Below are 21,621 nucleotides of genomic sequence, written 5' to 3' on the forward strand. Positions count from 1 at the left end.
TTCTGGCTGAAAACAGCTTGAATTAGCTTGAAATTAATATTTCTATAATATTCTATTCATTTCTCTCTAACAAATCAACAAATTTCATAATTTTTAATTTCTGATTCATGAAATTCGCTGAAAATCAGCTGATCAATAAATAAAAACGGCTGACTTTTTAAAGGCGCATGCTATTATTTGGGTGGTGGGTCCTGGAACGAAGAGCCGTTTTGGAGAGCTTTGGGTGGATTTACGGTGTGCATCAATGATTATATTCTATTTTTTCCAATAGATTTTATTTTTAGATTTACGATTTTTCATGTTTTTTTCTGAATTTGGGTTATTTAATTAATTTCTGAACTGGAAACTATTGATTTTTTCTATTTTTGCTTTATTTTTCCACGTTTATTGATTTTTTCTACTTATTTCTTGCTCAGTTTGCTCATTGTCCATATTCTATTAATAGTCTTGAAACATCAGTTTCTCAATTAGTCAAATCACTCAATTTTTATTCGAAAATTCAAGAAAAATCGCTTAAAACAGAAGAAATTAAGAAATTTCAATTTTTGCATCAACTTTCAAATTCTTTTCTGGAAAACTAATTATGAAATACTCAATTTTCTTCTTTGCTGATGCAAATTATCTCAAAAAAGGAATTAAACAGTTAAATTAATGCTCAAAAACCTTTGGGTTTTCCCCGAAATTTCAAAAAATTTGTTTAAAAAAAATAGTTAAAAAACCGACGTTTCAAATCACAAAAATCGTGACAAACTCCAGTTTTTTCACAGGAATATCCCCGGATTTGTCTATGTTTGGATGAAAAAAAAAGCGATAAAAATGGGGGAATCCGGATCATTTTTCAGCTTTTCTCCGTCATAATAAGATGATCTATGTGTGTGATTTGAAAATTTGAGTCCTGGATTAATCATTTGATTGGGGAAGAGAAGATTTTTATAGTTTAAAAAATAATTGAAAGAAAACGGACAATTTTTGGTTTTTGGGAAAATTTAAATCCGGTTTTTTTACTTTCTGAATCTAAATTCTTGATAACATTTTCTAACAGTTTACAGCGGAAATTCTTTTCTTAAAATTCAATAATTAAATTGTAATTCTGAGCTTTTTACTCTTTTTTGGTTGAAATCGTCATTTTTGTGAGATTTTTTGATATAAAAAATACAATTTCGCCAATCGTAATCTGATGTTTCGTAAAAAACGGAATTTTCCAACAATTTTTGTCCAAATTTCCATACTTTTTCGCTTGATTCCATTGAGCTTCCTAAATTTCGTTTTTTCATAACTTTTTTCTCTCCATTAACCGCAATTTTCCAATTTCACCCGTTTTTCAGCAGAATTCTCGAATTTTCAAAAAATTTTGAAGTCAGAGAAATACATCCCGAAAACACTTTTTTTCACTCTTAAAATTGAATTATCCACTTCAAAATCTTAGCACGGCACGCTACTTACAACCGCGCTCTACCGAAATCAAAGTAAATTGTGTGCGAAATTGAGAGACTCAGAGAAAAAGAGACATTTTTCAAAGGCATTTCGGTGGAGCGCAGTTGTAAGAACTGTGCAAAGATAATCTAGAAAATCTCTCATTTTTACTCGGTTTTTATCGTATTTTTCACCAATTTTCTGGGAATTTTCAATATTTTTCCTATCGTAACCTTCTATCTAACCACCACCAGTGTAAATAACATTCAGAAGACCTTCTTCTGGATCCAAAATGGAGCCGAAACCCGTCGCTGCTTCTTCTTCTCAATCGCGTCCATGGCTCGTCGTGTTAATCTTCCTCTCGTTCGCCGTCACTCTCTACACACTTTATCTCCTTTTCCCCGAAGTCTCGACCGATGAGAAACTGCATCTGAAATACCCCCGAAATCTGGAAGACGCCAAACAACTCGGTCGTGTTCTGTCGAAATATAAAGAGAACAACTATACAGTAGTGTTGTGCAGTGTCGTCGTCGTCTACATATTCCTTCAATCTTTCGCTATCCCTGGATCAATTTTCCTTACTATTCTATCCGGATATCTCTTCCCATTCTACGTGGCACTTCTTCTAGTCTGCACTTGCTCTGCGACAGGAGCAGCCATCTGTTATACTATTTCTATGCTTATCGGTCGAGCGGCCATCTTCTATCTTTTCCCCGAGCGAATCACCAAATGGCAAGAGGATCTCTCCCAACACAAAGACAACTTTTTGAATTATATGATTTTCCTCCGAGTGACACCGATTGTGCCCAACTGGCTCATCAACATTGCGAGCCCTGTGTTAGACGTCCCGTTGGCTCCGTTCTTCTGGGGAACGTTCCTAGGTGTGGCTCCGCCCAGTTTCCTCTATATTCAAGCGGGATCCACGTTGGAGCAGATGACGCATACGAGTGTTGCGTGGAGTTGGACGAGTGTTGCGATGCTCACTGGATCGGCGATACTGTCGTTGGCACCGATTTTGTTGAAGAAGAAGGTCAAGGCGGATTAATATTTGTTGTGAATTTAAATATTTTTGGTTTTTGGCGAAAGAGGTTACTGTAGCTTTGCAGTCTGGTTACTGTAGATATTCTGAAAATCGTGGTTTTAGATTCGGAAAGAATACATATTTTTCATTTTTCTGAAATTTTTGCAAGTTTTGCGGTCAGGATCGCTCGAACTACAAATCTACCGTAACTAAACTGCAAAACTACAGTATTCTCCTTCAAAATTTCTTCTCTAAAAATTTCAATTTTTGATCTCTTTGATCCTTCTAGTCTCTGTGATGTTCTGAATAATTTTTTGGCCTTCATCTGAATTTATAATATTTTTCAAAGGGTTTTTCTGTGATTTTCACCTAGAAAATAACAATTTACATTGGTTTTTCTCAGATTTTTTTGTAGAAAACGCTGAATATTTTGCTCAAAAACTGGATTTTATTTCAAAAATCGATTTTTTTTTTCGGAAAATTTTAAAGGAAAATTCGGACAATTTTGCTCAAAGCCATTCATTCCCAGTTTTTTTCTCCTCAAAACCATAGTTTTTCCCCTAAAAATTGTAGTTTTTTAATCAAAGATTTCCACTATTCTGCTCAAAAAATCGATTTTTCAGTAAAAAAAACGAACTTTTTCCACATAAAAACCTCTAAAATTCTATATTTTTCACCCATTTTTATAGATTTTCCGATGAAAAATCAGAAAATTTTGCTCAAAAATCACATTTTTCTGACATTTTTTGCTCAAAAACTAGATTTTATGCCGAAAATAGATTTTTTTGACTAAAAACCTCTAAAATTCTATATTTTCCACCCATTTTTACTCATTTTCTCTCCCAATTCCCATCCCCCAATGCCTTATTTTTTCTTTTTCACTTTACTTGTGTCTTCCCCGTTTCTTTTCTTTATTATCTGAAACCATTTTAATTAATTTCAAACGAATAAATAATTATAGGTGATATGAAACAATGATGAGAGTGGCCACCAGACGTCGACTACTACCTCAGATAGGAAATCAAAATTTGATTCGAATCTCCTCTACAGTACCCCTCCACAACAATGGTCAACACAATTTCAGCACGATTTATGGAAATAATGGAGGAAATCAGAGGAGAGGAGGATTGTGAGTTTTTTGAGAGGGTTTTTGATGGAAATTTACAATTTTGGCAAGTTTTTGAAAGAAAAATTGCCTATTGCCTTTTTTATCTGAAATTGTGAAATTTCAGACGAAAATGTAGATATTCTTGCTGGATACGAACGTTTTAAAGCTAAAAATCAGTTTTTTTGCATAAAAATGAGTGCTTCTAGCTGAAAATTAGTAATTTTTGAGCTAAACTAGCTTTTTTTCAAATAAAAATTCCATATTATAATTTCCAGATTTCAATTTTTCCCGAATTTTCTTTTCCTATTTTTTCTTTTTTGCTGGAAATGCTTCGTTTTCGACTCAAAATATCAGATTTCCAGCGAAAAACACGTTTTTTGAGTTAAACCGAAAATCGAGAATTTCTGTCAAAAAAGTGTGAAAAAACACGAAGGAAATCACATATTTGAGCTGGAAATGTCGAAAAAACAGTTTTTTCCACCAAAGAAACTTTTTTGGTCAAAAAGTTCGAATTTTCAATTAAAAAAAAACATTTTTAGCCTCTAAATTGATCTTTTTTAAATTTAAATCTGTATTGTTGCACGATATTTTTTTGTTTTTGGCTTGAAATTAGTCCTTTTCAAGCAAAAACCAGACTTGTCACGGGCCGGGCCAAAATCAGGAAAAATCTCGGCCCGGCCCGGCCCGCTCGGTCCGTTTTGAAACATTTTTTGAAAAAATTTTAGGTTTTTGAATTTTTTTTGGAAATTTTTTGAAATTTTTTGAAAAAAATATAGTTTTCGAATAAAATTTCAATATTGAATAAAAATGTGAATGTGTACAATAATTTAAGCATTTTTACTCTATTTTTCCGAAAAATTTCAAAAAAAATCGGTAAAAAATGGGTACCCATTTTTGAATCCGGGCCGACCGGGCCGGGCCAGGCCAAAAGAAATTTCGGCCCGGCCCGGCCCGATTTTTGACAAGTCTGGCAAAAACTATTTTTCACAGAAAATCCAACAATTTGCTATATTTGAGCTGAAAAAGACTAGTAATAACGTTCAGACAACTTTCGTCTGCTGAAGTTTGCTCATTTTTTTCCGAAAATATTGTCGAAATAAAAAAAGTGATACCCGGTGTTTGCGGACTTAGTGGAAAAATTATTAAAATTAGCATTAAGTCGGCAAACACCGGGTATCACTTTTTTTATTTCGACAATAGCAATTAACAAATTTTTTTTTTTTGAAAAAAAGTAGATCACAGTTTTTCGGTCCCCTCTGAAAACCTCAAAAACGAAGAAACCCTGTCATTAAAATGATTCTGAAAACGGAAATGACATGACACATAAGTGACCAGAAATTACAGATAACTCCCCTGTTACTGCTAAACAAAAAAATCAAAATTCTAGGTTTGAAATTCTGTAGTTTTCTCTTTTCTTGGTGTCGAGTTGTCTCTATTCCTTGACTATTTGTTCTGAAAATGCACTTTTCTTTGTTTTTTTTTGACAATTTGAGGTCAAAATTGTTTTCCTTTGTTTCTCTAATCCTCTTGCTCTCTCTCTCCATTTGTTGCTCTTTGATGATCAACTGATAAGGATAGGCTCCGCCCCCATTCACAGACAGATTGACCTGGTTTTTGCAGAATGCAGCGATCGATCGCAGCGGTTTTTTTTTGTGTTGCCTACAAACATCTTGTATTGTCGTTACGTTGATGGCGCTGGGATTCTGAAACGATTAAGACATTTTGTTCTGACGTTAAACTCCATTACAAGGGAAGTCTTTGGAGACGCCACTTTCAAACGACCTATAAATTTGGTTATAGGTATTTTCGACTACGCTGAGTCCGTTTCTGCCATCAAAACTGGCTAAATATTGCTGCTAACCACGTTATGAGCTCTCAAACTTTTCATATCGATAAGCTTTTTCCCGTGGAATTCCAAATCGACAAGTAGTATACGCAAGATATTCTCATTTTTGCAACGTACAAGCACGTGTAAACCGCGCGGTTCCGTATATACCGCCGATTTGGAATTCCATGTGAAAGAGCTTATCCGTATGAAAAGTTTTAGAGCTTATAACTCGGCTCGCAGAGACATTTAGCAAGTTTTGACTGCAAAAATGGACTCCCCGCGGTCGAAAATACCTATAACCAAATTTATAGGTCGTTTGAAAGTGGCGTCTCCAAAGACTTTCCTTGTTAGTTTTGAAATTAGTAGAAATCTGAAAACATATTCAGAATCTTGATGACGTCAGTTTTCGAAATACACCAGATGTTTCATTATGACTCAGTTCCAATCAGACTTTTAGTCATAAAAAATGATTCCGAAGCGTTTTTCGGAATAATTTCGAGAAATAGCTCGAAGCAGTGCTCTGAAACTGAGTCAATCAGCTAAACAAGGTTCAATGAATTCAAATAAATATCTCAAACCGGTTTTAATACGGCTGTAACGTAAACATTTATCAGAATTTCTTGTTTTTGACTCGTTTTGGTACGGATCTTCTGAACTCATATCTTGATTTCAAAACGTCTCAAAAAATCAACGTTTTATCAAGAAATGTGACTTTCGAGCCAATGCCTATCGGAATCGTTGAGCTTATTTGAAGTTATGCGTTCTGTGCAGTAAATCTGCAGGTATGAGCCAAAATTCTGGAAAATTGTGATCCGTTCATCCCGGAGATTTCAGCCTTACTCTATTAGCACGGCACGTTTCTTACAACCACGCTCTACCGAAACCGAAGAAAATTGTGTGCGAAATTGAGAGACTCAGAAAAAAAGAGACATTTTTCAAAGGCATTACGGTGGAGCGCAGTTGTAAAACCTGTGCCCAACGAATAGTTTCTCGCACTTTTCCGAATCTTCTCCGATTTCCTATACGATATCGATCAGTTAGATTCGTTTCAACTCTGAATCCTAAATCCCCTAATTAGTATACCATCCAATTTATATCCTATTCTTTAGTACTTTTCCAATTGTAGTGTAATTTATCATAGTACTAGTCCATCCGCCTTCAAAGGGCACAGTTCATGAATCATGTTAAAACACCATCCCGATAAGATATGCCTCCTTTTTCTGTTCTTTTATCATTCCTCCTCCTCCATCAAGTAGAGAAATATTTGAGTTTGACCTACCTAGAGCCAATCGCACTTTCTCTTCCTCTCTCTTTCTCTCTATATCAAACAATTCCAGCACAGCATCAAAACATCACATTGTCTGCTTCTCTAATACTCGCACACTCTCCTCGCGTGTCGCTCTTTGATGAGTAATATAAGACACCAAAAACCGGGTGAGAGAGAGAGAGACGCCAGAGAATCAGGCAGAAGAGAAATGTTTTGTAATACTGCTTTTCTCCTCTCTCTTTTTTCGTCCTGCTGTTTCTTTGGTGGGGGAAATATACGGAGGGGGGAGGGTCAATGACGTTTATCACAGAATACATAGGAAGATGATGATGATGAAAAGGAAAAGACGAAGAAACACACACCATCCATATGTATATTCTTAAAGACATAGACACATGGAATCGGTGTTTTTTTTTCTTTTCCTCTTCTTCGTGAACTTTTTCTCCGTTTTTTTTTGTCCCTCCAGAGTTGTTTTTGTTGATTTTTCTGGACTTTGGTGTACACTTTTTACTCAACAATGAGGGAGGGGAATCATGATCAGGAAACGGTCATTTCGAGTGTTTTCGATAGGAAAATGAGGGGAATTTTTTGGAGAAAAGCTCAGAAATCGAGGCCACGCCCACTTTTTTCGCGGTTTTCTTCTCGGTTTAGATATTTGTAGGTTCCGCCCATTCTTAAGCCACGCCCCTTTTTTTTGCAATTTTAGTTTTCCGGACGTCTTTTGCATCTTCAGGGATTTGTTATAGTTTTGCAAGAATCTAAGGCTCCGCCCCGATGTGTAAATGACAGTTTTTTTGTGGTTTTTGACCCGAAAAATGGAGTTTTAAAACGAAAAATCATAAATTTTGAACAATCAGAAACAAAGTTCCGAAAACGCGCCAGAAGGTGCGCCAGAAAGCGGTTTTCAAAAAGATTTTTTTGCTTCAAAATCACCTTCTTTGGCTCAAAAACATATAATATGAAACGCGCCGCAGGCTCGCCAGCGATTCTGTGATTTGGACGGTTTTTGAGATAAAAAACGGGACTTTCTGTCAAAATAGTATAGCAAGATTCTGAAGCTCCGCCCCCTTGAGATGTTCCTCTTTCTAGAATAACGGATTTGACCTTTTTAGATATCCATAGGCTCCGCCTCTTTTTTGGTCACGCCCTCTTTTCTCATTGCCAGAGATGCATTTTCAGTTCCGTCTTCTGGCCTCTTTTAACAGTTTCTGTAACATCGTAGTTATTTCAGAGACTCCGCCCACTTGTTCCCCTTGGGATAGTTGCTCTTCCAGACACTTTCTGTCATTTTTTTTGACATTTCTACACACTGAGACACCGCCCACATTCTCAGACACGCCCCCTTCATCACGATATTATGGTTCCCTGTTATTCCAGATAGGCTTACTTTTTTCCACAACGAAAATGCGAGATTCAAGGGTTCCGTCCCTTTGGGATAGCCACTTTTCTTTCTTGTTAGGAAATCCCTAGACTCCGCCCATCTTCTTGACCACGCCTCCTCCGTTTTTTCCTGCAAAATTTCCTATCTTTGTTCTGACACAATCTGTGGTTAGAAACAGCTGTCTTCTTCCTCTGTCTGCCCTCCCCCGTTTTTTTGACGTTCTTGAAGGAAAAGAATTATAGATCAGAGCTCCGCCTACCTATCTAAGCCACGCCCACTTCTATTCCGTGTGATAGGCACATGACTGGCGAATGAACTGTGCGCTGAATTGTTTCAGTGGTTTCAGTGAAGGTTATTGTACTTTTTTTGACGTGGATCAATCTCTTTAGATGCCCGACATGCCGGTTTATTAGAGGGAATACGGTGTTCGAGGTTTTGACCATTCCTTGAAGTTTTTGAACTCAAAAAGTCATGGAAAACCATGAAAATTCGTTGTCTTCGGACATTTGAGCTAAGTATTCCCATCTGGGATACTGTACTGAAGGACATCTGGATGCACAGACATCCGCATAGATCTTCCTGCAGACTGTGCTTTACTGTCGTTTTTGAATGCTGCTCAAAAGTGACACCAAAATCTGGAATAGAGGAGTTCTAAACCCTAAAATTCTGGCAATTTTTATTCTGACTTCCTATCAGAGTTGAGCGGAATTCCGCCACTTTTTTCTTTCCGCCTTCCGCTTTCCGCTTTCCGCCAAAAATTTTTCTATTTCCGCTTTCCGGCTTCCGCTGTTTAAAGATTTTTTCCTCAGCTTGAAAAATTTGATCACCTATTCCAATTTACTGATATTTTTGAGGTTTTTTTGCAGCAAAGCTATCAGTGTTTACCGAAAAAAACAAAATTTAACACAAATTTAACCATTTTAGTATTTTTTACTACAAAATAAGGCCAAAATCGTATTTTTGAAAGCGACATTGTATTCCGCTTTCCGCCGATATTTTTTCAATTCCGCCTTCCGCTTCATTCCGCTCAACTCTGCTTCCTATCTCCAAACCTACCGTAACCCTAGACATCCTGTGATCCTTTTGAACATCTGCAATTCTTCTCCGTTGACTTTTTCATTAAATCATTCCCCTCCTACCTCCCCCATTCATATCAACATATTGCTCCCCCCTTCCCCTCGTTTTGCCTTTTCTTATTGAACAAAAACTAATAAAATTCCGAAGAGAGAAGTGAGCATATAATCTTTGATGTCTTCCTCTTCTCGCTCTTCTTCTGCTCCCCCCCTCCTTTTCCTTCATTTCCCCATTTATTTCGGTGTGTGTTCGGGGATAACTGAACAGACGGAATGGATCAAAGTCCGTCGAATGATGATGATGCATTGTCTGGAAGTCTGAAAATGAGAATGTATCATTCTGTTTTCTGAAAGGCGTGAGATTGCTGACGTTGTTGGGATTCTGAATCTGCTTTTGGATTTTGCAGTATATCAAATGAGCTGAGGTGTTTTGTCTGAAAGTGATGATGTTATCAGACAAGAAGTGTGTTGACTCGGTTAATTCCGGTATAGAGCAGAATCTGAAAGTGGATTGAGAATCCTGACGACGTCGACGTCGGATTCAGAACCTTGACAACGTCTCATATGGCTTGAAACCGAATAGCCACAGTTTCGAACTGTCTTGGTTTCAAAGCCTACCGGATCCGCGTCTCAGGCACCCCAGCACGGTTTCAAAGCCTCCCGGAACCGCGTCTAAGGCGCCCCAGCGGCGATTAATATTTCCAGATGCGTGTCTTCAACCTCATTTCTTCCTTTTCTCCCCCTATTTCCCCCTATCTTATCCTTTTCTTCCAGACTTCTCCAAAAACGTCCGACAGTAATCAATTTGCGAAGTGAACGTGCATTCATCGGAATCGCTGCCGGCGCCGCCCGTCATCTGCTCAAACTTCGCTATTTTCTAGCGACTGGTGTCATTGGTGGAAGTGTTGCGGCGAGATCGGTAAGAATTTAGTGTGAATTTGTGTGTGTCGGTGTGTCCGGATGCCGCGCAGTTCACAGATATATGTAGTGAGGAAACTAATTTCTGTGAAATTCACAACTAAAAAACGCGCCTCGGATGCGCCAGATAATGATAATTGATCAGAAACGCGGAATTAAAGCGCCTGAGTCACGCCAGCAGTTGTATTTCTACAAATATCACGTCTCAGGCACGCCAGACATGTCTGACAGTGTCGAATAACGCGTCTCAGGCACGCCAGACATGTCGGACATTTTCAAATATCACGTCTCAGGCACGCCAGACATGTTGGACATTTTCAAATATCACGTCTCAGGCACGCCAGACATGTCGGACATTGTCAAATATCACGTCTCAGGCACGCCAGACATGCCGGACATTGTCAAATAACGCGTCTCAGGCACGCGAGACATGTCGGACATTGTCAAAAACGCGTCTCAGGCACGCCAGACATGCCTAACACTGTCAAAAACGCGTCTCAGGCACGCCAGACATGTCGGACATTTTCAAATATCACGTCTCAGGCACGCCAGACATGCCGGACATTGTCAAATAACGCGTCTCAGGCACGCGAGACATGTCGGACATTGTCAAAAACGCGTCTCAGGCACGCCAGACATGCCTAACACTGTCAAAAACGCGTCTCAGGCACGCCAGACATGTCGGACATTTTCAAATATCACGTCTCAGGCACGCCAGACATGCCGGACATTGTCAAATAACGCGTCTCAGGCACGCGAGACATGTCGGACATTGTCAAAAACGCGTCTCAGGCACGCCAGACATGCCTAACACTGTCAAAAACGCGTCTCAGGCACGCCAGACATGTCGGACATTGTCAAAAACGCGTCTGCGGCACGCCAGATAGTTTTCACTTTGATTTTCAGCGTCTATTTGTTTGTCTATACGTTGGAGATCTTGATTTTCTTGAAAAATTCTCATTTTCTGTCATCAAATTCCATTTGTAGTGGTACGAAGAATGGAAGTCCAATCTGCCCGACCTCGCACTTCCCGAATGGTTCGACGCAAACGGATCATGGAACGAGTTTTCGGAGAAAATGAGAGGGATAAAGGATGGATTTGGAAAAAGCGGCATTGACGGAAAACAGAAATGGGCTGAATGGATGGCCAAGTTTGAAGAGTTCAAACAGCAACAGAAGGACAAAAAAGATGGGAATAATGAGGGAGGAGGGAGCGGAGATGTGCCTGGGAAAGGTAAGAATATGGTTTAGAATTTGAAAAAAAAAGGGGTTTAGAATGGAAAAAATTCGGTCAGAACTTAGTTTTTACCGAAGTTCTGAGATGAAGGAGTTTAACAGAGATATCTGCGTTGGATGTTAAAATTGGGAAACTCATCGTCAGTTTTAACGGAAAATTGGTTGATTTCATGATGGATTTTTGAAGATTTTGCAGTTTATTTTATAAAAATATATAAATTTTGATGGTGATTTTAGTGATTTCCAAGTCAAAAAAGGTAGAAAACCCCGAGTTTTTAAGCTCAAGACAATTTTCGCACTATTTTCTGCTAAAAATTCAAAATTTCAGTTTTTTTCGAACACTGAAAACTCAAAAATGCTGATTTTCTTCAGTTTTCAGTCGTTTTGAGACAAATTTTTTTGAAAAAAAACCGAAATCTTCAGTTTTATATCTCTAATTTTCTGTCCATATACCGTAAAAACTGTATTAGAGCGACGTGTCGCTCTATTTTTCAACCGCCTCTCAGAAAAATGTTGTGGTTTCAGAAACTCATTAAAGTTAAACGGAAAAAAAAACTTTTTGAAAGTTCTATTTGTTGATCTAGAGATTACGCTGCTTCTAATCAGAACCAAGAAAATACACTGGGATAATCATTTTCTCGAATCCTGAGTTTAGATGTGGTGCCGTTATAATACAGGTGTCACTCTAATACAGTTTTTACGGTAATTCTGATTTCCTTAATTTCAGCCGATTTTCAGCCATTTTTCAATCAAAAACAAGTTTTTTGGCTTGAAACTCTTAGATTCAGCCAATTTCAGTCATTTTCATCTATAAACTTTGTAATTTTTCAAATTTTTGACGGCAAAATATCATAATTCTGACACGCATTCAGACTTTTCAAAACAAACATCTTTTTTTAGAGATAATATATTTAGACTGAAATCCCTTATTTACCCCTGAGCGGATCAAAAACGCGATCTGTCAGCTACTTTTAGACTGTCTTACGTGAGTTTTCTTCTCCCAAAAAGCAGAATTTTTAGAAACTTGAGGAGGAGGATGGAGAGATTTGTCTATGGGAAATATCGAGTTAAGAGGATTTTCATCTTTTTAGGAAATGCTGATTTTTGATATAAACATTGATGGGAGAAACGTCATTTTTTGTTGTTTTCTGAGGAAATACGGCATATTTTGAGCTTGACTTTGTTATTTTCAGAAAAAAAAATGAGTTTTCAGCATGCTCTTCAGAACCCCGCATCAGGCACGCAACATTTACCCGTTGAGCAACAGGCGCGCAACACTGCAGCATCAGGAACGCATCATTCAAACGCGCTTCGTTTTCTGAAACGTGTCGGCAGCACGTGTGCAGCAACTAGGATGCGGCAGCGTATCCGCAACACTGCAGCAACAGACCCGCTGCTCTCCAGCAGCACCTAGGCAACATTCAGCAAGTGCGCTCCATCTTTTCCAGTTACGAAAACTTATAGTTTTATTCACTTTTTTCCTATTTTTCTGTTTTTCATACAAATGTTTTCTCTGGATTTATTTTATGAAAATAATTCTCCCCGTTTATTGGAATAAAAATACGTGTGTCTATAGAAACAAAACAATCACATTTCAGCTTTCAACTGCTAAAAAGACAACATCACCGCCAGTCGAGCCTAATAGGATTTCAGGAAAAATGAAAAGGTGAGATTTTTTCAATACTCTATATATTGTCGCGACAAAAAAGTTCCGACATTTTTTACCGACGCGTGTTTGCGGACGTAGTGCTAAATTATTAAATTTTGCACTGAGTCCGCAAACACGCGTCGGTAAAAAATGTCGGAACTTTTTTATTTCGATAATAAGTTTTACGTCTTTTTTCAGAAATTTGAACGATAGGAAACGACGAGGATTTCAAAGCAAGCTGAATGCAACATCATCGAAAATTAATTCATAAATTGTACTATTTTTTCACATATGTATACATTTTCGTGAATTGTACTATGTTCAGATTTATGTACATCTATTATAGGTTGTAGTTGTATTTAAGTTTTGTAAATAAATGTAATTAAATAAATAGTAAACTGTCTTCGGTGCAAGAAACTATAGCAAAGGAGGCAGCGGCCTAATTTTAGCAGCGCCAGAGCAGCACAGCAGCAACCTTTCCGCAACACGTACGCTACAGTACCGCAGCACAACCGCATCAGGCACGCACTCTACGCTTGCCTGCTGCTGGACTGCTGCGAGCCTGATGCGGGTTTCTGCCGAGTGGATTTCACCAGATTAGAGGCAAAAATAGTATCCAAAAACATCGCTCGAAATCGCTCGAAATTAAAGTGATCATCAACTCGTTTTCATTGCTCAATTCTCGAGATTTTTAGTCAAAATTAGGAATTCAGACTGAAAATGGCATTTTCAGAGTTTGAAATTCCAGTTTTCTCTTTAGGAAATGCAGATTTTTGATATAAACATTGATGGGAGAAACGTCATTTTTTGTTGTTTGTTGAGGAAGTTTGGCATATTTTGAGACAAAAACAGTGTTTTTAAGATCCAGAAACATCCGTTTTTGCTCGAAAATTAAAGTGATTATTAATCAAAAACTCGTTTACATTCCTCAATTCTTGAGATTCTCAGTCAAAATTGAGATTTTGAAATGGAAATGGTTTTTGATTGACTTTTAGCATACTTGCAATCCGGGCCGGTCCGTAACTCGCTTAAATCGCAATGTTACGAGATGAAAAATATACCAAAACGTAGATCTCGACGAGTTCTATGTCCGTGTCCCACTACTGTCCGTGGCCGGGAAAAAGTGCCAAAAAACGCGAAAATGGCCAAAAAAGCCATTCTAGCCCGGTCCGCGGCACATTAACAAATAGCCATCCGGCCCGTAGTAGGTCACGGTGATAGAATTCGTCGAGATCTACATTTTGGTATATTTTTCAGCTTATAACATTGAGTTGGATGAGAGTTACGTGCCGGCCCGGTTTGTAAGTATAACTTGCAGTTGCGAATCATGCAAATAACTCCAGAAATTTCAGTTTCCACTTCAATTCTCATATTTCCAGAACCCCTCGTTCTGGCCTCGTTGATGTCTGCATTCTCATCAAAGAAGGATGAAAAAGACGAGGAGAAAAAAGACACGACGGCGTCAGCAGAAGAGCGGATTCAGAAGTTGCAAGAGGAGATGTTGAAGACGCAATCACAATATCAGAGAGAGTTGGAACGACTCGAAAAGGAGAATAAAGTGTTGAAACAGAGATTGTTGTTGTCGGATGATAAGGCGGCACATCGTCTGAAACGACTGAAGGTACAGTTTGAAAATGACTGAAAAATTGATTTTAGGACATCTGGAAGTATCGAGAGACATTTTTTTCGAAAAAAAATCATGAAAATTGATAGAAAACTGTCGAAAACCCATCGGTTGCACGAAAATCGCCAAAAATTCCCTCAATTCTACTCAATAAGTCCGTTTTTTTTGCTTGAGAAACGGGCGGTTTTTACTTTTTTTGGAGACGAAAATTGATTTATTGGCTAAAAATTGGTACAAAAACTAATTTTCCCCATGAAAATCTGAAAAAAAAGGGAATAAAATCAGTAAAAACTGATTTTTTCAGTAATTTTGGAGTCTGAATCGTTTCAGCAAAAATCTGGAATTTTTACATTTTTTCTCAAGATTTTGGTCATTTTTCAGCCAAAATTTGATTTTCGACACGAAAAACCTCTCAAAATCCACATTTTAGTCCAATTTCTAGTCATTATTTTCGATTTTTATGAGGAAAACCAGTTTTTCAGTCAATTTTTAGCGCGTCAAAACGCGTCAACGACACGCCAGACATAAATTTTTGACAATGGCACGCCTTTCACGCGTTTCTGAGCTCATCAGACATCTGGACGGACCTACAGTATCAGAGATTTTAAGGCAGAAAATTAGCAAATTTGAGCAGAAATCACCCAGAAAACAAGGATTTCGGACATCTGGAAAATCGAATTGATTTCATCCAGAAAGACACGCCAGACATAATTTATTTTCAATCTGGCGCACCTCTGACGCGTTAGCAGACATCTGGACACATAGACTCACAGACATACCCACTTCTCTTTCGATTTTTATGAGGAAAACCAGTTTTTGAGCCAATTTTTAGCGCTTCAAAACGCGCCCAAGACACGCCAGACAACAATTTTTGACATTTTTCTTTTCTGAGCACATCCGACATCTGGACGCACAGACACACACCCATCTCCTCCTTTGTTTCCAGAGATCTCTGATCGACATGTACAGCGAGGTGCTCGATTTGCTCAACGAATACGACTCGTCCTACAATACGTCCGACAATTTGCCACGTGTTGTAGTCGTCGGTGATCAGAGTGCCGGAAAGACGTCTGTACTCGAAATGGTGGCACAAGCCAGAATTTTTCCGAGAGGAAGTGGAGAGATGATGACGAGAGCGCCGGTTAAGGTGAGTTGAGGGAAAATAGACTCCGCCCACTTTCAGACCATCCCATTTTGTAAAAGTCAGACTTGTCAAAAATCGGGCCGGGCCGGGCCGAAATTTCTCTTGGCCCGGTCTGCCCGGATTCAAAAATGGGAACCCGTTTTTACCAAATTTTATTTGAAATTTTTAGAAAAAATAGAGTAAAAATGCTTAAATTATCATACATATTCACATTTTTCAGAAAATTTCCAAAAATTCCAAAAAAAATTCATTAACTCATAATGTTTCAAAACGAGCCGAGCGGGCCGGGCCGGGCCGAGATTTTTCTTGACCGGGCCGGGCCGGGCCGAGATTTTTCCTGATTTCGGCCCGGCCCGGCCCGGCCCGGCCCGTGACAAGTCTGGTAAAAGTTATGAGACAAGAGACAGAGTTTCACATATCATATGAGATTATTCCAGTTCTAAACCGTCCATTTTTAGGAATTAGGATCCTTTTTCTAGTCTCGTTCTAGTAAAATTTCAGAAATTTCGGAAATCGAAACTTTTCCAAATTATTCTCTATGGAAATTTGGGGGTTTTGCACGATTTAATACCGGAAAATCACACTTTCGTCTCAAAAACTCAAATTTGCAGCTAAAAAATCTCATTTTCAACTTGAAAATTCACATTTTCATCCCAAAAATCCCCATTTTCAACCAAAACTTCCCCATTTTCAGTCTAATTTTTTCGTTCCGCACATCCCTGGTACTAATATAATAGTTGTAAAATGTACTGGTTATAAATAGTTTGAGTTTCAAATCTTTTGGTCCCGAATAGTTCGAATTATGAGGAATGGTACCAAAAACGTACCAATTCGGAATCGGATTTAAATTAATAGTTCTAATCTGTACCAGTTCTAATTTTGCGATTTTTGACAATTTTTAGGTGTAAAAGTTACATTTTTTGACTAAAAATGAGCATTTTTAGCCTAAATATTGCGATTTTTGACAGTTTCTAGGTGAAAAATCGCAATTTTCGACTAAAATTCGGCATTTTTAGCCGAAATTTTGTGATTTTTAACAATTTTCATGACGATTTTGTTTAAAAAAAATCACAATTTTGACTAAAAATTGCAGATTTAGATCAATTTTCAGCAAAGTCATAGCCAAGTTTCAGCAAAATTCAAAGTCAGTCTTCATATCCAACCTTCCCCATATTTCCAGGTAACGCTCTCCGAAGGTCCCTATCACGTCGCCCAATTCCGTGATTCATCCCGTGAATTCGATCTGACCAAAGAATCGGATCTCCAACAACTTCGAAACGAAACAGAAGTTCGTATGCGTAATTCTGTTCGAGACGGCAAGACGGTGTCGAATGAAGTGATCTCTCTGACAGTCAAAGGACCTAATCTGCCACGAATGGTTCTCGTCGATTTGCCAGGTGTCATCTCGACTGTAACTGCTGATATGGCGAGAGAGACGAAGGATGATATCATTCGAATGAGTAAAGCGCATATGGAGAACCCGAATGCCATCATTTTGTGTATTCAGGATGGGTGAGTGAGAATTTAAACGACAAAAATTATAGAAAATACTTTTTTGGTCAAAATGAATCGAAATTTGGGTGTTTAGTTGACCAAAAATGGGCAAAAAATGACGAAAAACGCGTCAAAAGCACTCCAGTTAAAGTCAAATTCGTCGAAAATGACACTGTTTGACTGAAAATTTGATGAAATTTGAAGAATTTGAAGATTTTCAGTCGAAAATTGTTCGGAACGCGTCACAGGCACGCCAGGTATCAAAACTGGTCAAAAATTGTCAAAAACCACATTTTTTACAGTAATTGGAATAATTAGTTGGAAAGTTAATTTTTTTTCAATTAAATTGCTGAAATTTGCTGTTTTTGGCATCGAAGTAGGATTTTATGAACGAAAAACTCGAGGAAGGGGCATTTTTCAAAATAAAACTACTTTTTAGGCTAAAAATTGTGAATTTTCTACAGAACACTAGCTAAAAACGGATTTTTGGAAGTAAAAGTTTTTGCAAAAATGCATATTTATTTGAAGAAAACAGCAAGAATTGATGTTTTAAGCTCAGAATCTGCTGAAAAATTTGCGAAAATAGATAAAAAATCACTTTTTCCACAAGAAAATAGCTGTGAACTGTTATTTTCAAAGTGAGAATCGAAATTTGGTTGAAAGAATGGGAAACTGCGATAAGTTGAGTTACTCGTGACAAAATCTCACTTTTTCTGATTAAAAAATGCTGAAAAAGTGCATTTTTTACTGGAAATTAGAATTTTTCGATTCAAAATACTCTCAAGTTACAGTTTTTATAAAACAAATTTCAGATCCGTCGACGCAGAGAGAAGTAACGTGACCGACTTGGTCAGTAGCATTGATCCATCAGGAAAACGTACGATTCTTGTCTTGACGAAAGTAGATATGGCTGAAAAGAACCTAGCGAATCCGGATCGAATCAAAAAGATTCTCGAAGGAAAGCTGTTTCCGATGAAAGCGTTGGGATACTTTGGCGTCGTCACTGGCCGTGGAAACAGTTCGGATTCAATTGATGAGATTCGAAAATACGAGGAGAACTTCTTCAATTCGAGTCAACTATTGAGAGATGGAGTACTGAAACCATCTCAAATGACAACTAGAAATATGTCTCTGGCGGTGTCCGACTGCTTTTGGAGAATGGTTAGAGACTCGATTGAATCTCAAACTGATGCTTTTAGAGCGGCGAAATTCAATCTGGAAGCAGAGTGGAAGAATCATTTCCTGAGAATTCGACAGTTGAATCGAGATGAGTTGTATGATAAGGCTCGTGGAGAGATTCTCGATGAGATTGTCAATTTATCACTGATCGGAGTGGAAGAATGGGAACGACTTCTTCAGGAGAAGCTGTGGTCTGAAATCTCTTCTCATGTATTCGATCAGATATTGATGCCTGCTTATGCGTCATCGAGTTCTGGCTCTTTCAACACAACTGTTGATATCAAATTGAAACATTTTGCTGATAAACAGTTGGCTCAGAAGAGCATCGAAACTGGATGGGATACGTTGAAGGAGGTGTTCTTTAAGCAGATTAATCAGGATGCGAGAACAAGAAAGGATCATGATCCTGTCTTTGATCCGTTGAAGGTGAGAATTTTGAGCTGAAAATCATGATTCAAATGGCTGAAAACAGAATATTTGAGATTTTTGAAAAAATTCACTTTTTTCAAAATGTTTACTCCATAAATTCCGCCGTTTCTCACTGATTCCAATGGTGATAGTTTCAGTGTTTATAATCCACTCCAACGGATTTTACAGCCATTTTTCTTATTGGTGGCCGAGGTTTCGCATTTTCGCGGCCACGGCCACCAAACAGAAAAACGCTTCTGAATTCCGATAGAGCGCGTTTTGAGCGATGAAATTACCACTGTTGGAATCAGCGGGAATTGGCGAATTTTTCAAGATAAAAATTATCAAATTTTGAGCAATTTTGAACAATTTTGAGCCCCAAATTGATTCAAGGTCGGTATTTTCTGATGAGTTTCAAACGGATTTCTATAAAATCTAGATTAGCTTTCGGATATGGGGAAAATCTAGTCAGGTGCGCCTTTGGCGCGTTTTACAGGGAATTGAATCTAGAGCCTGTCTGGGGCGCCGTTGACGCGTTTATAATTCAAACATCTTGACGCACATCCGGCGCGTTTCCAGCCAATTAGGCTCGAAATTACTCGATTTTTTTTCCGTTTTTGAGCATATTTTCAGTTAAAATTTTGCAGCCTCTCGACTGGCAATCAGAAAATTTCTGAATCCGTTGCTACATAATTTTGGAAACTATCAAAATTTGAGTTTTTCTGAATTTTGATGCAGATTAATGACTCATAAATTCGGGATCGAAGATGAAAAATTGAAAAAATTTCGAAAAAAAATTGGAAAAAAATGGTCATTTTTTGAAGCCGGGCCTTGAAAATTTTCTACCGGCTCGGCCCGGGCCTGACAACTATACTGAAAACCATCATTCATTCTCAATTTCCAATATTTCCAGGAAGCAGTAATCGAAGAAGCGATGCTAACCCACGGTTGGGATGACAAAGCGATGGATTATCTCCGAGTAATCCAATTGAATGCAATGGAAGATCGTGCGGTTCAAGACAAACGATCATGGGATTCCGCTTGCAATTTCCTACAAAAAGCTGCAACGGAACGCCTGAACGCCGTCAAAAACCAGCTGAAAGAAGACCGAGGACCCGGATGGACATCGAGATGGTTGATGTGGAAGACGCCGACTGTCGACAATCACTATTCGTGTGTAATTCAAGACGAACTTCAGGCGATTCTGACGGCTGATCCAGAGCATAAACAAGCGCTGACTGATGATGATATAACAGTGATTCGAAGGAATATTGAGACGAAAGGAGTCATTGAGATACCAACGGAATCGATTAGGAAACAGTGGAAATTGGTGTTCAAGAAGCACTTTTTGGAGAGGATTATTAGTGTGAGTTGAAGGAAATGTGCAAAAGAAGGTTTTAAAATCTGAAACTCTCGAAAAATCCAAAAAATCCAGTTAGGAGCCCAGACAAACATTAATCCGGAGATACACCGAAACGACCGAATAGTTGCTAAGTCTGCGCTGGAAATCTGGACATCCAGACATCCGGACCAACATGAATAGCTAGAATCGACCGAAACAGCGGGAGAACCAGTCTGGGGATTAAGATTTTTTAAAAGCAATTTTAGATACGAGTCGATTCAGAGATGGATCAAAACAGCTGAGAGAAAAAATGTCAGAAAAGGGCCTCGGTAGGCGGTTCAGATCCAGACATTGTCTTGCTCTGAATCAAGAATCTTTCGGAGAGAACTGGTGGCGGGGAGTGCTCCATGAAGTGAATTCTTTGTGGAACGAGAATGTCAGGAGCAGTGTTGTTGGGAATTCCGACTTCCGGGCTTTTTTTCACTTCCGACTTCCGGATAAGGAATTTTACTTCCGACTTCCGGATAAGAAAATTGTCACTTCCCAACATCTCTGGTCAGGAGCTATCCGAAGGGTCTATTCCGAAGAATGCCATCTGCAGCTGGCACCCTTAACTCTGGATCCACCAGAACTTTGTGGTTAGACCGTTGAACATCACAGAGTCTCTTAACCTTGACGGTTAGTGCGTCAATGGTATGGTGGGGACCATGATACGAGTTATCGGAGCAAACTGCTCCCACCACCCTTGATTGAGGATCCGTCGGTGCTTCATCCGCTTACAAGTTGACCGTCAGAAAGTGAGGACTGACGATTTATGAGGGATTCCCTTCCTTATATGCACTGGAAAAGTAGGGCAGATCGTTATCGGGAAGGTCATCAGAGATTATTATCTGAAGGGAAGGTCACGGTTTTTTTACGTTTTTTTTGTCAATTTTTGAGATTTTTCAAATTTTTGGATATTTTTACAGAGCAGCAAAGACTGTCAATCGATGTACCAAATGTATCGTCAAGGAATGATTGAAGGACAAGACATTGACTGTCAGACGATTGTTCTCTTCTACCGTATCCAAAAGATGGTTAATCTGACGTGTAATGCACTCAGACAACAGATTACGAATACAGAACATCGGAGACTTGAGAAGGAAATTAAGGAGGTGTTGGATGATTGGTCACAAGAACCAGATATCAAAAAGAAGTATTTGACGGGACGAAGAGTCGAATTGGCTGAGGAGATTCGTGAGTTTTGAGAGGGGGGAAAATGGGAGAATTTTTGATTCTTGGAATTAAAGAAATCCGGACATCTGGACAGACACATATTCCTAATTTCAGAAGAATTTTCCACCATTTTCGAACGAATTTGTCACTTTTACCACGAAAATATCGTTGAAAACTCGAAATTTTCGCCATTTTCGAACAAATTTGGCATTTTTAGCACAAATTTTCATTGAAAAATCGGAATTAGAGACATCTGGACATCCGGACATCTGGACAGACTGATATTCCAAATTTAAAAGAATTTTCCTCAATTTTTGAACAA

At 38.5% G+C, this 21,621-nt stretch overlaps 2 protein-coding genes across 2 annotated transcripts; both read left to right on the forward strand.

Moving 5' to 3' along the window:
* Positions 1–1,705: 1,705 nt before the first annotated feature.
* On the forward strand, positions 1,706–2,458 carry GCK72_004722 (uncharacterized protein; the record flags this gene model as incomplete). Its single annotated transcript, XM_003097072.2, has 1 exon — positions 1,706–2,458. The coding sequence occupies one exon, from the start codon at positions 1,706–1,708 to the stop codon at positions 2,456–2,458; it is 753 nt and encodes a 250-aa protein (XP_003097120.2).
* Positions 2,459–9,364: 6,906 nt separating this feature from the next.
* On the forward strand, positions 9,365–21,331 carry GCK72_004723 (uncharacterized protein; the record flags this gene model as incomplete). The annotated part of the gene is made up of 9 exons (XM_053724856.1): positions 9,365–9,423; positions 9,866–10,010; positions 10,997–11,243; positions 14,273–14,514; positions 15,464–15,664; positions 16,842–17,173; positions 17,968–18,760; positions 19,656–20,108; positions 21,053–21,331. The coding sequence occupies 9 exons, from the start codon at positions 9,365–9,367 to the stop codon at positions 21,329–21,331; spliced, it is 2,751 nt and encodes a 916-aa protein (XP_053589050.1).
* Between the last annotated feature and the right edge of the window lie 290 nt (positions 21,332–21,621).

The sequence above is a fragment of the Caenorhabditis remanei genome, chromosome II, assembly GCF_010183535.1.
Source record: "Caenorhabditis remanei strain PX506 chromosome II, whole genome shotgun sequence".
In the NCBI taxonomy this organism is placed as follows: Eukaryota; Metazoa; Nematoda; class Chromadorea; order Rhabditida; family Rhabditidae; genus Caenorhabditis; species Caenorhabditis remanei.